Source organism: Passer montanus, unplaced genomic scaffold, assembly GCF_014805655.1.
Source record: "Passer montanus isolate IOZ18808 unplaced genomic scaffold, ASM1480565v1 scaffold27, whole genome shotgun sequence".
In the NCBI taxonomy this organism is placed as follows: domain Eukaryota; kingdom Metazoa; phylum Chordata; class Aves; order Passeriformes; family Passeridae; genus Passer; species Passer montanus.
The window spans coordinates 9,905,364-9,922,718 of record NW_024367372.1 but is presented as its reverse complement, the minus strand read 5'-3'; the positions used below and the strand labels follow the sequence as shown (position 1 = coordinate 9,922,718).

At 42.9% G+C, this 17,355-nt stretch overlaps 1 protein-coding gene across 1 annotated transcript in view; it reads left to right on the top strand.

Annotated features, from left to right (window-relative positions):
• The first annotated feature begins 8,644 nt into the window (after positions 1 to 8,644).
• The window catches only part of LOC120503881 (ras and Rab interactor 3-like), a 156,106-nt gene continuing 147,395 nt past the window's right edge, over positions 8,645 to 17,355 (top strand). The window contains exons 1-2 of the mRNA XM_039712916.1: positions 8,645 to 10,230; positions 12,619 to 12,729. Coding sequence (XP_039568850.1) covers positions 10,074 to 10,230; positions 12,619 to 12,729 — 268 coding nt within the window. The 5' untranslated portion in view covers positions 8,645 to 10,073. The remainder of the gene's footprint in view (positions 10,231 to 12,618; positions 12,730 to 17,355) is intronic.

Sequence of the window (17,355 nt, the reverse complement as noted above, 5' to 3'; positions counted from 1 at the left end):
TGGTACCTTTCCTGGGGAAGGCAGCTCTGGAGTGGTCCTTTAGGCCACTCTGGGCACCACCACACAGAGTGTGCAAGTCAAATCAGAGCTGGTTTGCTAGAGGTACATCCCACTCTACAGTCTGCAACTATAAAATTTTTCTAGTGGCCACTGATGGTAGGAATGATTCTTCTTCTAATCATCAAGACAATTTCTAGCACTAGGAAGAGGTTTTATACATCTCCCAGGACACTTCCTTTGCCCACAAATGAAAATTTGATGGTCTTAAACATGGTTTAAAAAGCTATAAAGAGCAAATAAAACTCAAATCTCCAATGCTGTGTTTTTGAACCTAGTCTGAACAGAACATTTTGTATGGAGTATTTAAACATATTGAGAGTTTCTGTGGTCAATTTGCTGAGGCCTGAAGTGAATATGATATTCATTACAAAGGCTTGTTTCAGTTTTCTTGCCCAGAACACACTTGAAACATTGGATTTTCCTTTGTAACCTCCACTACAGGCAACACATAGTCCAGTAAAGCTAAGGCTGAGTAAAGTCGCAGGGAAAGGTTTTATGATGTGAGCACAAGCAAAAACCATGAGTTGTTCCTTCCCATGCTTGAGAGAGGTAATTATGGTATTTCAGAATATATAATGACAGATGGACAAAGGTACGCTTTTATATTTATCCACAAGTATAATTTAATACCCACTTCTGAGCAGAATTGCTCTGTGTATTCATTTGCATAATTGGAAGGGTCTTGACAGATCTAGCTGCATTTTTCACTTCCAGTAACGCTAATCATGTTTTTCATTTGGTCTGATTAAACTTTGCAAGCGTTCTGTATCACAACCCTCCAATGCTCACGCTGCTTTCAGGAGGGAGTTTTGATTTGTTCAAGGAACCTGGTGTTGCTGACCCTTAACAATACCATTTCAACTGCCTGACCTTGCTGGTTAAGTAACTCCAGTGCTCATCTCCAAAGGGTGGTATTATCTCTTGTGTCAGAAAGGACTTCAGCTACCGAAAAGTTGGTATGGGGAAGTTTTATTTTCTTGTCATGTGCAAAAAGGTGAATGTTCTCACTTAGAAGAAAGCAGTAAGGACAAACAGATGCTCAGCAACAGCCCAATTAATTATCCATTTTATAATTTCGAGCTACCCCAAAGCATGTCTCTGGTTTTACTGATAGATGACTTACTTTTATGTTTAGCTTCTTCCTCACTCCATTGTTTCCATGGTAACACCTCTGAAACATTGCTTCTTTCTGAGGAGATGAAACGTAAAGTGGCTGGAATATCTGAGTGTTTAAATATTAAATGAAAACAACAGAAAAATGGTGGAGTGAGTCAGACATTACAGGCAGGTGACACCCACAATATCTGCTACTAAATTGGACTATGGGGTAGTGCTACTTTTATTGTTCTCCTACTACAAGTTGAAAAAAGCAGCCAGCTCTTAGGAGATGTCCTGAACCTGGGCTATCCTGATGCTGAGAGGCACCTGAGCATAATTATGACCAAGCCTGGCTAAAAGATCCTGCTGCTAAACTCTGCAAGGAGTTGGGAACAGCAAAAAAATTAATTTACAGAAATGCTGTATTTATTTGCCAGTGATAAACATTTCTTGATAAAATTGGCAATAACTGCAAATTTTCTTGGTATTTTGCTGTAAAATCTGTTAGGAAGCTAACATGGAAATACTGTAAAAAGCATTCCTGCCAATGTTTGAAAATACACCAACATTTGCTTTGACCGTGTCTTTTCACTAATGGTAACAAACATCAGTTTTCTGGGTTTGGAGGGGGCTGTGCTGCAGATGTGGCCATTTTGGTAAACTTAGAGGGAACTTCTATGGAGGATTCTTAATGTGCTGCAGCTACAATGATGTCTCTCACCTGCTGCACCAACCCTTTTCAAATTCACAGTACAAGACTTGATCCTCAAAGCAGAGGTAGTGGTGTTCATTTCCCCAGTCTAGTTTGCTTCACTCACCCTTCTGATCCACTTTGATTCGGGTTCCCTCTGCCTGCTCCCACCACTGACTGTGCCCAGCCCACTGGCTTAGAACCATCTCCTGTTCTTGCGTTCCAAAGCTCTCCCTTCCTTCCCTTAAACACCTCTTTAGACCAAAACCTTTCTCCTTCCTGTTCTGAACCTGAATTTCATACCAGCCTTCTCAGTTCTCTCCTCTCTTGTCCGAACATAATGGGGAGCAAATTAACACCCCTTTCTCATCTTATCCACATGAGACAGCATGAAACAACAATGAAATAAATGCCCTGAATTCCTCATACAAAACACTCCATTGAGCACTATTCCCACTCACTTGATTTCTCTGACTGCCATTCCCTCTAGACTATCATTTTACATGATTTTATACACTGAATTTATTTTCCTAGGACAAGGTTGTTTTCTTCCTACTGCCTATAAAAGAACCTGATTTCTACCAATTTTACAGAAATAAATGGTAAGACTATTCTTCCCCTTCTCTGATTGACAGGTACAATTCCATTTAGCTTTAACATAAGAGGTTTTTAATAGAATAAACCTTTGTTTTTGAAAATCTGTGGTCATATGAGGAGGAAAATTCCCAGAACTACCCAAGCTCTGCTCACTAGCGGTGTTAAAAAAAGATGCCAGTCAAAGTAGGAGGTGTAAATTTTCTTAACATTTTTCACCATAATTTTATTTTAAAAGTTTTGATAGGCAGTCAAACAGCAATTTCAGTATAAAAATGGGTATTAAGTTTCAGAACAAGCCCACTCAACATTAGGGAGAGTTCATGTTGCCTTAGGAAAAGTGAATTAACAAGATGACCTTTCCAGGTTCCTTCAAGCATGTGTTCTACAAGCCACAAATAAAGACAGTTCTCACCTTTCCAGTATTGTTGTTTCAAGGACATCAGTTTCAGGACATGTCCCTGCACTCATATATACAGTGTTTGGAGTTTGCAGTTGTTTTTTTCCATAGTCACTAAGGATGAATACTTGCTCTTCTCTTTCTAATCTAATGAGGGATAGGAGCTGCCCTGTCAAATCTCTCCCAGCTACCCCAACAGGAATTTCACTGGACCTCTTTGGCCTTCAGGCTTTCAAGCACTGACACTAACTGAGGCTTTTTTTTTGGTGAGAGAATTCTCCAAATACACAGGAAGCTTCCTCCTGTGTATTCATAAGATCACAGCAGCCTGTGGTTTGGGCAAACAACACATAGCTGTTGAAAATTTTTCTCACTGTAATGAATCAATTTTTGCTTAGTTAATGATCCTTCTCATTCTGAGGAACTAGCAAAGGGTTTTGGAAAGAATTCCCAGCAGGTATGAAAGCTGAACAAAAGTGCATTTCACTGAGGTGTGTGAAGATGTCTCCTCAGTACCTGTTTTCAATTTCACTTATTTCAGACATATCAAACTTTCCTAAAAGAAAAAAAAAAAAAGAAAAAATTAAAAAAAATATAAAAGAGAGCATTTTATGGAGCTGAATTTAGATTCTTTATCTGGGAGTGGAATGAGATTATGAAGAACAAACAAATGTGTTGTATACTGATGGAAAAAAGTGCTGTGATTAGCCCCAGTCCCTTGTGTTTAGTATGATGTCAGTTAACCTCATTCCTCACAGTTAAGGGTAAGCACAGTCAAACCTCCTCTGGGAGCAGGGCTTAGAATCAATACTAAGCTTGAACCCATGTGTAGATTTGAAGAGGAGAAAAGACTTCTGTTTACAGAGAGAGGAAGAAATGAAAAATTTGCACTGGACCTAGAAAACCAAGAAGTGGGGAACAAAGTCGTGTAGCAAACAGATGGAAAGCATAAGGGAAGCAGAAAAATAGGCAGAAGAGAAAGTGACTGTGAGAGCAAAGAGGAATAGAAAACCAGTGTCACAATGAAAACATAGTAAAATTAATTGACAGTGGGATTCACTGCAGACAGCAAACTTGAGAAACTGAGAAAGACAGTATGTGTGTGGTGAGCATATGCTTTGTAACAGTCCCAGCAATTTAACCCCCATTTCAGTATGGCTTTATGCACGTGCATGAGTTCTTCAAATCTGGCAAGGATTTAATCAGATGCCTATATCCCTGAGAAATCTAGAGGGCTTTAAACATAGATGCTGTGATGAATTTGGAGGGCTTAGATAACATTGATTTAAGGGTGCAAATATTGAGGTTTTTCTAACAAAATCCCTTTTTTAGCTAGATGTTGATTGAAACCTTATGAGCAGAAGGACACATTGAATACCACTGATATGCATGTCTCTCCTGTCCTGCAAGAAGACATTTTGTTGGGCTTGGAGAAATGAAGAGAGTTGATGTACCTAAACTAAAATGTGTTAACAGCACACGTGGGAGATAAAGAGTCAACTGATCTTATTTTCTTGTATTTTAAAGATCACATCAAGTATATAGATCTGGTTGGCATCATTTGCACTTACTGTATGGCAGGAAGATTATATCAGCTTGACCTCCTTCCTGTGCTTATGTGAGGCTGTTCATGGCATGAAGGATATGAGAAACTCCTGCTTGTAGCATCCCTGCATACTGTTGTTAAACTTCCAAGTAGGGTCTTGATGAGAATGTGGGTCCTAGTTAAGTGTTGAATGTGGGGTGTAACCACAGATGCTCATCAGAAATATAAAGTAGCATTACCCAAGATTATTAAAGAGAAAACAGCAGTAGGAAAACTGCATGACATAAAACACAAGGGAGTTGTGTAAGAAAGGAAAATGTGGTTCCATGTTACAAATTATTAAAGAGAAAACAGCAGTAGGAAAACTGCATGACATAAAACACAAGAGAGTTGGGTAAGTGAAAGGAAAATGTGGTTCCATGTTACAATGTGAGACTGACTTCTTCATAGCATCTAAATTTCAGCTCACAATTCAGTTATTTACAGCCTTGAAAGCAAAACAAAGGTCTGAGTTAAACTATAGAAATAACTCCTTATTAAGGAATACTTCTGCTTCTGAAGCTAAAGTACTGAACTATAGAAATAACTCCTTATTAAGGAATACTTCTGCTTCTGAAGCATGCTAAAGTACTATGTGATGACACAAGTGGCAACTCTCCACTAGAACTGGGACACAAAAATCTGAGAGTGCATAGAAAGACATGGAAGTTGTCAGCACATGGACAAGTCCTGAGTACTACAGCAGGAGCTTCTCTGTAATATTGTTGTCCCAGCCCTGGACAGAGGCTCTGGCTGAACCCACAGTGCTGATGCCAACAATGGATCTGCTTGCTAAATTTCAAGTATGTGAAGCACCTTTCACCAGTGCTTAAAGAACCATCTGGATATATATATACACCTAAGGAGGCAGGGTGCCTGGAGTTACAGTTCAACACTTAAGTATTGATTTGCTTTCTCCAAGTTGTAAAGTCATATTTGTGTGTCCTCCTTTGCCAGAGACTTGGTCCTAAAGAAACACAGGATTGCTTTTTCCTTGACAGTCAGGTGATTATGGACAGTCCCAAGCTAAGGTTCTCTCCGTGGTTCCCTTATATGAACCACCTGGGCCAGCTAACAAAGGCAGGATCCCAGTCTTTTCTCACCAATGCCTTTCCTCTCAGTTAAATTTTCATGGCTTATGGGAGATTTTGGGGTCCTTTTTAAGGAAACATCGTTGGCTTTTCTTTGATATTACCTCTTGACCTTGCAGACGGGACAGAGGGGTCAATACTGGGATGCCAGTGGTATCAGTCAGAAAAGTCAGACTTGAAGAGGCTCCTGGGGCTGGCTGGGTACCTGCCATGAACAATCACCTTCTACTCACCCAGAGCTTCCCAGCTCTTCCACGCTGGAACAGTCTTTATGGCCAACTAACAGGGCCTCAGCTTCCAGCAACCATGCCATGCTGCTGCTTTTTCTGCTCCTTTTAGGGGGTGCCATAGAAAATTAATCCAAACATACTTCTCCTTCAACTCTCAGGAGTATCAATATTTTCTTCTCAGATGAGCTGCTTTCATGGATCTCCTGTGAGACACTTCCCTAATTCAAAGCTTTTTGGCTGTTTCTCAGTTCAAGATACTAATTGTGCTTGAGATGAAAAACAAGCACATTTGGCAGTGCTAAATGAAACTAACATTAGTATGTGCTTCTACTGAGACATTTTGGCGTGGGACATACACAAAAGTTAAATTATCACAATGATAAACACAGCAATAAGAAAGATTTGTTTCTCGTGTTTGTCTTAAAGGCAAGCGCTATTTAATATTTTCTTCCTCTACACTTTGTTTTGACAATGTTTCTCAAATACCTTTAATTTTCAAAACATAATTCTTTCAGCAATCCTAGACCTAGTCTGGAAAACATTTTGTTCTGATTATACTGGAAACAGAACATCTGAAGTATCACCAAACCACTCACTGTGAAAGCATCACTCAGAAAACCATGTGTGTCTTACTCTTTTTTTTTTGAGACTATTAATGGAAGGCTTCACTGAATTTATATATGGTTGTTCCTCTTGCAGAAAGAGATAGGAATAATGTAAGATTTAAAAAATAAACGCAAATTTCTCTAAAGTCACCCTATGCAGAAAACATTGGCTTCTTTTTTGCTCCCCAACACTGTGTCACTGTACCTTCATACACAGCATGGATGTCTTAAATCAGATGAAAGTCCCAGTACTGGACATTGTTCCAGTAACAACTCCCATGTGAATGGCTCAAATGTACTCAAACAGACCTTCCTGGTGAGAGGTAACTGGAGCTGAATTCTGCAGCACACCTTTTCCCTTTGAGACATCCTACACAGAGTTACCTGACACATTTCTTAAAAAACCCTCAGCAAAATAAGTGATTTGGAATTCTGTTCTGAAAGTTTAGTACTCAAGAACAACTTTGAGGCTGCCCTGTGATTACCAGACTGATTAAAAATGCTAATCAGAAGCTTGTATGATTAGGAGATTAGTACTGTCTGAACTTTGATCTGCCTCATTTGTGTACACAGGAAAGGGAGAGACACACACCATCACACTGAGAACTGCTTTCATGGGTAGCAGATTTCTCCTCTGTAAGGAATTCACAAAGGCACTCCTCACTGTTTTGGTTCTTGCTCTTGCTTTCAGTGGTTTCTTGCTTTCAGTGGTTCTTGCTTTCAGGGAAGGCCACAGGATTTGTACAGTCACTAACTGTTAACTTTAAAACAAACAACTTCATAATAGCCAAAAAAAAGGAAAAAGCTCTGTGTCAAAACAGGCAATATTATAACTGCATTCCTGTTACTAACCATGTGCTTTTGTTTGATCCATGTGATGTTCATAGGATCTGACAGAATTAATGAAAATCCATCACATGTGAACACAGGATCTGTAACAATGGTAAACAACACATTGAGACAAATATGGAATATTTGTGAATGACAGCCTCAACTCCAGACACAACTCCATACACAAATTTACCTCAGTTGTTGCAAACTTGTCATTGCATGTCTTAATATCAGTACCTCTTCAGATCAGGGGTGCCATGGCTTTGAAAATATCTTCAGTGTAAAGAGTAAATAAGTAAATCAACACAGTAAACATAAAAATCACAAGCAACTTTCATCAGTTGTGGGAAGAGACACAGCCATTAGAACAGCCTCTTTGAAGCCCTTATAAGTGAAGAATGGTCAGACATTGGAACAAGCTGCCCTGGGAAGTGGTGGAACCACCAATCCTGAAGTGTTCAAAAGATGTGTAGATGTGGCACTTGGCTACATGGTTTAGTGGTGAATATGTCATTGCTGGTTAATGGTTAGAACTGATGATCTTACAGGCCTTTTACAACCTTAATGATTCTATTAATCTAAGCAGATTATAAATTTATTTTACTGAAAACCAAAGAAATCGCTGCCGTCTCATCCAGTGTCACCATCCTTCTATTGCTAGATAAAATCTTCACACAGAAAACTACAGCCTTGTCAGCACTGCAACTCTCATTAAACACACAAAAAGGGGATGGCAAACTAATATTTGCATTGTCACTTTGAGTGGATGGCAAGGCTTTAATAATCCCAGAAAAGAGGTGATGGAAAGCCAAGTGAAGAATTAGCTCCCATCTATTACAACAGCTGACAGGATATAAAGTGGCATCTCTACTGACATGGCCAACCAACACCATCACTGGAGCTTAAAGATCTTCAATGAAAAAAACAAGTCCACTGTAAATAAAGGTGCCAATCTAAAGACCTTCTGTTGCCTTTATCCAACTTCTATTGCCTCTGTGTCTAATTAGCCTGTAAATTCTTTTGGTCAGGGATAGCTTTCACTGTTCTGGGTTCAACTTTGAGATTTCCTATCTGGCCATGGAGAGAAATCAAGAGACATAACCTGATTTGCAATCTTCTTCATTACCTTTTTGTGTAGTAGGCAAGAGCTCTCACAGTTACTGTTTCTCTCTCAGCAGCTATAAAGGGAATGAAACAGAGGAGACTGGAGCATATCTCAGTGCCATTCTTCTGACATGTTTTCCTGCTTTAACGTAAATCAGAAAGTCAAAAGCCCACCAGAGCCTAGCTGCCCATGGAGCTTGGACAGTTAAGAAACACAAGCTTCTGTAGCTACACGCATGTAGAGAAGCAACAGTGCCAACACCACTGCTCCTTTTTGGCTCTCCAGCTTGAGTAATGCATTTTGCACTTGAGACAATTGGCAGTCTTCAGCACGAATCCAGAGCAATTTCACACGCAGTGTGTACCAGAGCATCCTGAGCATTGTTCTTCTGCATCTTACTATAGTGGATAGAAATCACAAGCAAAACTAGAAAACACACTTGAACAATGGGAAAACAGAGAATTTGTGACATTTTATTTGTGATTATTTGTTTATGTGGGTATTTGTATTGGAATTATGAAACCATGACAAACAATGCCAGATATGTGTTGAATGTTCTGAAGAATATACACAATGATCCAGTGGGAACCACCTGAAAGGCTTCTGTCGTATACCAAATGCTGTATCAAAAGGAAGATCAGTTGAGTTAATCCCGTTTTGTCTACATTCTCATGCGTTTCTGGGAGGAATACAGAACCGATGCGAGCGCTGTAGGAGGAAGTTCCCACGACTCGTTGGCTAACAGTAACCACTTAATTAATGTAAACATAAAAATTTAGTTAAAAAAAAAAAAAGAAATCTCAGTGGCACAGCCTAGAACTAACCACCATTCCACAAAATGGGTCATTAATTTCTCATCCTAAACGCCCGGCAGTGAAACCGCGCAGAAGCGCCATTCTCCCCATGGAAGCCCATTTAAAACGCATCTCCTGAGACAGGTGGAAGAGCCCCGAGCCACCGGCGCTCCTCGCGGCCCCGGGCGCTGCTCGCGTCCCAGCGCGCTGCAGCCCCTCAGGCGCCCCGGCCCCGGCCCCGCTCCGTGCCTCTGCGCGGCGGCACCTACCGCTGCCCGCTGCCCTCCGCGCAGGACGCCGAGGGCGACGCCGAGAGCCGGGCATTCCGTGTATAGGGGAGAGGATTAATTTCGCCACTTAATTCCTTCCCCCCGGCCCGGCGGTGGGGGAGGGCACATGCGCGTTGCCATGGGTGCCGGAGGAGCACCCAGAAAGTTGCGGGAGAGGGGCGGGGAGAAGGGGCCGAGCCGCCCGCCGGGGTTGAGAGCCCGCCCGGCGCCGCGCTGAGAGCCCGCCGGCAGCTGCTGTCACCGCGGGGCTGAGTCGCCCACCTGCCGCCTACGGCTGGCGCGGGGGAGGGAGAGAGGAAGGGGATAAACTTCAAACTTGGCCGGGCGGGCAGGGAGCCGCATGGATGTGTCCGTCCCTCGGCGCTGACTCGCAGCCCGCGGCGCGCTGTGAGGCGGCCGCTGCCCGAGGAGCGCGGGGCGCCGCCGCGCCTCTTCCTCCGCCGCCGGCCATGGGGCGCGGGGCTCAGCCCGGCCCCTGAGCGCGACGCCTCCCCCCGCTCCGGGCTGCCGCCGCCTCCCCTCCCGCCGCCACCTGCCTCTCGCTCCGCTGCGCCGCTGCCGACCTGAGGCCCTGGGCATCGGCTTCTCTTCGCGCTGCAGCCCGACCGAAATGGAGCCGTCCGCGGGAAGCCGCCGGGAGTGATCCCCGCTTTCCCACCGACCCCACTGGCCGCCCCCTCGGCGCCCGCGCTCGCTCCGATGGAGCTGGAGGAGACGCCGCTCGCCCCTCAGAAGACCATGCTGCTTATGCTGAGGAAAGTTCGCAAGAGGCGGGAGATGCTGCTGCAGCAGCTGGGCTTCATCTGCGCCATCCTCTTCTTCGCCTGGTGCATGTCCAGCCTGCTCTCCAGAGCGGGTGAGTGGCAGCGGCGGCGGGACCGGCGGACCCCGGCAGGGCCGGGGCGGCCCGGGGGCTGCAGCCGCCCGGGGGCTGCCGAGGTTTGGGGGGGTCAGGCGGCGGTGGCTGTTCCCGTTTGGGGTCTCCCAGTGGAAGTGCCCCTGAGTGCGGGCAGCGCGGGTTCCTCGGGAGAAAGCCCCGCGCCGGGCGGATGCGCGGCCGCAGCCCGGGCAGAGGGGGAAGCTGCCCGGGCAGAGGGGAAAGCTGCCCGGGCAGAGGGGAAAGCTGCCGGGGCAGAGGGGAAGCTGCCCGGGCAGAGGGGAAGCTGCCCGGGCAGAGGGGAAGCTGCGCCGCTGGCGCCTGCTGGTCCGGGGCTCCCCGGCGCAGAGCCAGCTGCGCCCCTCGGGTCGGGAGCCGACAGGGCATCGGCATCGCGGGGCAGCTCTGTGCCTGCGAACGGCCCCGAAGGAGTTTCCCCCCTGCCGCTGCATCAGAGTGGAGTTCTCTCCAGCCGCCTCCTGTGGTCCCCTCTGCAACTTCGGGCTGCCTTTCGTTTTGTCTTCAGGTTGTAAACCTCCATCAGCTATAGCTGCTTCTTTTCTCAATCTCACACGCGCCCCCAACACCTCTCCCCCCGTTACAGTGTAGATTTGACAGAAAATTCTGAATTTTAGGCTAGGAACGGTGCTAATCTTACGTTTTATAGAGAGAGTATTGTAACAGAGTCTTTTGCATCATTTGTGCATGTGCTGCATTGGTAAACTGATGCATTTATAATTAACCATTTCATTCCCGTGTGTTCCTCTGCCTGCTGGCACGGTTTGGGCTGTCAGTGTGCAGCTTGAGGCCCTCATCCTGCAGTATGCTTCACATCCCTCAAATACAGAATCTAAGGTTGCTGGGACAGCCCTTGGGTCTCTAGGTAGGGCTGCCAACAGTCCTCGAAGATTTAAGAATGAAATTGACTAAGCCCATCACTAAGCATCTACATTTGATGTAAGAAACTCACATTTCAGCACAGTTAGGATGGGTCATCTGCTTAAATTAAAGCTGAAGTTCAAGTGTGTGCTTTAGGGAAGAAAAATCTGCTGGAACTTGTCATAGTTTGTAATGCTCTTGTGCACAAATTATTGCCTGGCTTGTTTGAGCTGTATCTAGGATGGCAACAAGCCATCCATATAAGAATTCAGTGTCTTAGACCATATTAGCATATTGCTCATCTTAAAACTTTCAACTTGGAAACAAGTAATGGGGATATGAATATGTTTGCATAGCTTGAGGGATTTTTTTTGTTGCAGTTGTTGTTCTCCATAACTTTTTTAGGTTTTCATGAAAAATGTCATGACTAATGAAAGTTTTTAATCTCCTTGGTTATCAACTAAATCCTTCATAACCTAATTTTTGATAGTATGCTGCATCAGGTAGGGTTTTTTTTAGCTGGCTAATTTACAGTACATATTATCCATAAACACTGACCATCTGTTGTCTATATTTCTTACAATTGTGGCTCAGAATATTTTACTCTGGAAAAACTACCAAACAAAATTTCTTTTTTCCAGCCAGAAGTCACTAAGAGAACAGGCATTACATGACGACAGTATAAACTCTAAAATTGGCCAAGGAAGAATTTTTGTTATTACAATATGTTCATTTGAAATGGGTAAGATTGAGGTGGAAGTGGTTTAATTAAGGGGCTCTATTATTTTTTTATTATTATAATTGCATACGGCACATGATCTCACAAGTGCTCCTGTACTCTATTTAACAGGTTTCATTGAGAATGCTTCTGGAATATGCATTTTAGCAAAAGCTCTGTTGACTTCTAAAAAAGTTTATTTTTTTAAGACTTAACAAGAATTCACTGTGATTTCCATATTCTTAGATGAGTTATGGATGGTTTGATATTATTAAGCACACCCAAGACTGAAAAGTTCAGAATAAAATGTAACTGGAACATATCCATATGCATTTTTAATTTTTCATGAAAGCAGTAATGTAATATGTGCAAGTACAGATGACTAAATGGAAGTGTGATTTTTGCTCATGTCAGCATAGCTGGGCTGGTTTCATCTATAGGAGCTGCAAGTGTTGACTTTCACAGGTACAGGCTTCAGCATTTGCTTGCTGCAGAATATTTTCCTGCTGTGGGTCACAGCCAAGTGTTCCAGTAGCTCTGATAGCCAGAACATGCCAACAGCTCGGATGTGGTGCCTAGTTGCACCCTTTGGAGCTAGGAGAACATAGGACATGTCTGTTGGCGTGTGCTCCAGTCACACCTTGGATTTTGCCCCGTTTGCATTCTGATGCTCTGTCTGTGCTCCTTGTTAGTGGGCACGTGTAGTCCAGCTGGGATGATGCAGGAAAAAACTGGTGCTAGTGGGCATAATATCTTTTTATTTAATATAGGCCAAGAATCAGCGGTTGCAGACAGAAGCATTGTATCAGGAATATGGAGGAATAGAAGGTTGATGGCATCACCTAATGGGACACATGAAGAGAAGAACTGTACAGAGCCAGGTAAGATGTGAAAACTTTGTAATGTCCTGTAAGCTCTTGAGATGTATTGCGTAGTTTTGTCATGACCAAACTGCAGTGATATGTAAACATCAGTGTTAAACTTAAAAAAACCCAACAAATCAGGACTGTTCTGTGTAGAAATGAGGTTTATTGTGTTACATAATGGCATGATTTTTATGTATCAAAGGCAAAAGGTAATGTTCAGATAAAGGCATGTTTAGGGTCATTGTGAGACTAATGCCGACAATTCAATTTCTGTAGCTTTGTTCCTTCAGTGATTATTCATTTCTGCCCAGCTGATGTGTGTATATTGCACAAGTCATGAGAGGTATGCTCATCTTAAAACCATGGGTAGCTAAATATGCAGTGTTTTAGATGACATCTGAGCTCAGTGATTTATGTTCTTTACCATTACACAGTTAATCATGGTTTGCTAGTTTAGTGATAAACTGTGTATTCAGAGTAGGAATTTATGTTGTGTGGAGGGGGTTGATGAGGTAAGTGGCATGGAAACCCTGGAATCCATTTTACTTCAGGATGTCTATCTTGGCCAAGCAAAAAGAATTGATTGAGGGCAGGAATAGATGATGCATTTTAGTATCAGTGTTAGTCCACAATGCTTTCATCTTCCCATCTGGCTTTCCAGTGTGTATTTCCTTTCTCTCTCTCCTTGCCTCTCTGTGGTTTATGGTGTGTGGGAGATGAGACATTTTGCCAATGGCACTAGCCAAGTTAATTTGAAGTTCAGATTTTTTTTGTTTGATGTGACTCTTTGATAAACCCTGGGGTAGCAATGGAGTGTGTGCCTTCTTGCCAACAGTGTCAGCATGAGTTTTGAGATGCTGTCAGCCCCAGGCACTAGGAGAGTTTGGAGCAGTGTTCCTGCCCTCACTTACATGTTTGTTGTGATACTGGGGTGCCAGTTGTATAGATTGAGGATTACTAGTGTGCTTATACACTCCTGAGAGAGGAATGGAAGAACATAGCTCAAAGTATGTGCATCCAAAAGTTTTAACTGTATCCTCTTGATGTCCAAGAGCTTCCCCATGCTTTTGTTAAGAACTTTGTGGGTCAGTTTGCTGTGTTCTGCATCTGTACCATTATGATGCTCTTGATTTGTCTGTCAAAGTTGTTAACAATCAAGAAAGAATACAAAAAGGACCTTTTGGAAACACATAATGATTCTTGATGAATAGTCAGAAAATACCGTTCTTTCCCACTTCTCTTTCATTTTCCTCTGTATACATGGATGCATCAATGTGGTCTTGTCTGAGCACATACTTGTCAGCACACTTGGAGTCAAGGCAATGAATGCCACAAAATTATAGAAGCTAGATCAGAAAGATACCTGTCAAAGTTCTTGTGGAGACTTCCATTTAGCATGAATGAGAACTTTTCACAATTATATGAAAAAATGACCAAGGCAAAAACATGCTTGCATGTGAATCGGAATTCCAGAAATAATACTGACTTCTCCACATTGTTTAAAACAAATAGTTCAGCTTCCTCCATTCTTCTCAAGTCATAAGATTAGTTTAAGAACAATTGGAATAGATAAATACAGCTGGGTCATTTTGATGTGCTTTCTGAAATTCAAGTCTCTGAGGTGCACTTTTCCCTGTAACCACAAGAGATGGACACAAGGGAGGCCCAAATATGCATCAGGATGCTGCAGTTTAAGAAAAATATCACAAGACTTGCATTAAATTCATAATTTCTAGTCACAGTAATGGTAGTAGCCTTTCTTTTAAAAAGTGTTTCTTCAGTTAGAACACAGATTTACAGATCAAATTTGTCACAGGATTGCAGTTGTAGCATTTTTAATCACTTCCTGTTATTCTGCAGTTATGTACTGCTTATCACTGTGTATCTTCTGCAGCTGAAGGGGGAATTGAGATGCTGTAGGAGTGACTAGATCTAAGCTGCAAATAAAGGGAACATCTGAAAATAGCTGAAGTTCGTGTTTGTGGGACAGGAGTGGGTCCGTAAGAGCCCATTATTGTTATTGCTCAGTCACAACTTCTGTAGATTTGGGGTAGTGTTCTTTGTTGGCTTTGTCTTTTGTTGTTTTGTTTTTTAATGTATGGAGTGTTGACTTGCTATTTTTCTATTTATTATTTTAATTCTTGTCTGGTAGCCAGGGACTGAGATTTGTCATGTAACAAGAAGATAGCAATGATGGAACAGCCATCAGAAAGGAGCAAGTAATACAGCTCATCACTGTGGGAATGTAGCTTGTGTAATCACATGACTGCAGAGAGGGAAGACCCAGGAAAGGTCAAGAGACTTGGCAGAGATTGGATAGAAGATTGGTGAGAGTGTGGATTTTCAGTTGGAATACGAACACATGGTTCCCTGTGGGCTCCTCTATGAGATGTACTTGCTCTCACCTGTGTAATTTCTGTGTCTGCTCTAGGCATGAAGGGCTGTACAAATGCATGGCTGTGTGTATGGTATATAGCAGTTTTCTTTTGTTGTGTGGATGTTTTTATGTGTGTGTTTAGGATACAAGAATTTCATAGTACCTTGAAAAATGCAGGTTCTTGCTGAGAGCCTGTTAATCCCTTGTGTTATTGCTGTGGTCCCTTTTCCTTAGCTTCCCACACAAGTCTTCAGCTTTACCTCCCTTTTTCCAAAGGCTTTCAATGGAGTTAATATATTTACCACTTCACTTGATTTTCTTACGTGTAAGTGAAAAAAATAAAAATACTAATTGTTAGAAATGGCAGCTATAGAAGTTTATAAGACCATGAGATCCCTGCACTTCATGACACTGGCAAAAAAGGCTCACCCTTTGTAATGTACATTGGGATAAAACTCTGTAAGCTTCTAGAAATAATGTTAGAAGTGTGTGAGAGCTGCTATCTTCTAGAAGCTCACATAGTCTACACTGTTTTAGATCAGTCTCATTTGCTGAAGTAGATAATTTTGTATTGTGTTCTTCTGCAAACATTGATAATGTTTCTGGGGCATTGTATCAGAAGAGGAAAAGTGCTAAAGTCTCAATAATGCTGCTTTAAAAAAGAACCAGAGGAGTCTGAAAGAGGACAAGAAAATACATGTATGTGTGTGTATGTAACTAGAGAAGACAAGTTGGGGTTTTTGTGTCAGAGGAATGATAATCATGATAATGAACATCTTAAGAGGTGCTCCACATTTTTTCTGATGGTAATATTCTGCAATTATGAAGAATTATAGATTGTCTCTATCCCATAGCAGCAAAGGACCTGTAGGTCAGCTGCAGGAAGGAGGTAGAGCCTTGGGAGCACCAAGCCAGCCTTGGTTCTAGTCTGGACTGAGACCAAATCCTCACCACAGTTAACACGTTCTGTAGCATTTTTCTATTGAAAAATCATTCCTGGCTTTAAACTTCCCCATTGTTGAAAGCTTCTCTGCTTTATATTGTCCTGGAGGCTAGAGGGCTTATAGATTGTATTTAGAAGGCTCTGGACTTCAGAAATTACATGAGAGCCTGGGATTTTTGAATTATGAATCGTCTACTTACTTGGTATTGAGCCATCTCTGGATAGCTTCCTCTTGGAAAGAAACCAAGCTACCTTTTCTTCATGGCTCTGGGTAGATTTCTGTGGGAGGAGGAGTTGACCTGACCCTCACTTAAAGCAGAGAGATCAGAAAAGGGGGTAGTTGTCTCTAGCATCTTAACATACCTCATTAGTTTGCAACCAATTTTTTTGCCGTATCCAAGCTCTCACTTCCATCTGCCATCAGCTTGCTAGCTTGCAGTGCCATCTGCCCAGAAAGTCTGATTTGTAGCTTCTCTGCTCCAGTGGCTTGCGTCTTGTTTCAAAATGTTCCCATGACTCCATGTCCTCCAGACCTCCAGGTAACGTTTCCAGGGCACATACAAGGTGGGGTGACTGGGTGTCATGATGTTTCTTACCACATGCCTCCACTGGGGCATGTCAGGCTGCTAAAAAACTGATCCAGACTTTTTGCTGTTGTGAATATTTTCAAGTAATCCCTGTATATGGGTAGACTTTTTTTTCCCCCTGTGAATTAGAAATGGGAATATATTTCCATTGTCTTCTGACCCTAGTTAGGGAGTGGCCTTGAAACAGAAAGGCAGTGGGGTTTTCTTGTCTGTGGTTTGTCAGCCATGGACAGTTCATGGGCTACACTGATTTTAAATAGGTGGAGATTTGGTTCAAGTGTGCTCCTCCTATTGCTGTTAGTAGGTAAATATGAATTTTCTACATTTTGGCCATAAAAATCCCCTACAAGCTGGGACAGTGTGGCTGGATAGTGTAGAAGCAGAAAGAGAGCTGAGGGTGCTGGTCCTCCGGGACAGCCTGTTGAATATGAGCCAGCAATGTGCCTTGGTGGCCAAGAAGGCCAATGGCATCCTGGCCTGCATTAGGAATTGTGTGGCCAGCAGGAGCAGGGAGGTAGTTCTTCCCCTGTACTCGGTGCTGGTGAGACCACATCTTGAGTGTTGTGTTCAGTTCTGGGGCCCTCAGTCTGGGAAGGACGTTGAGATGCTTGAGCGCGTCCAGAGGAGGGCAACAAGGCTTGGAACACAAGCCCTGTGAGGAACGTTTAAAGGACCTGGGGTTGTTTAGCCTGGAGAAGAGGAGGCTTAGAAGTGACCTTATTGCTCTCTACAAC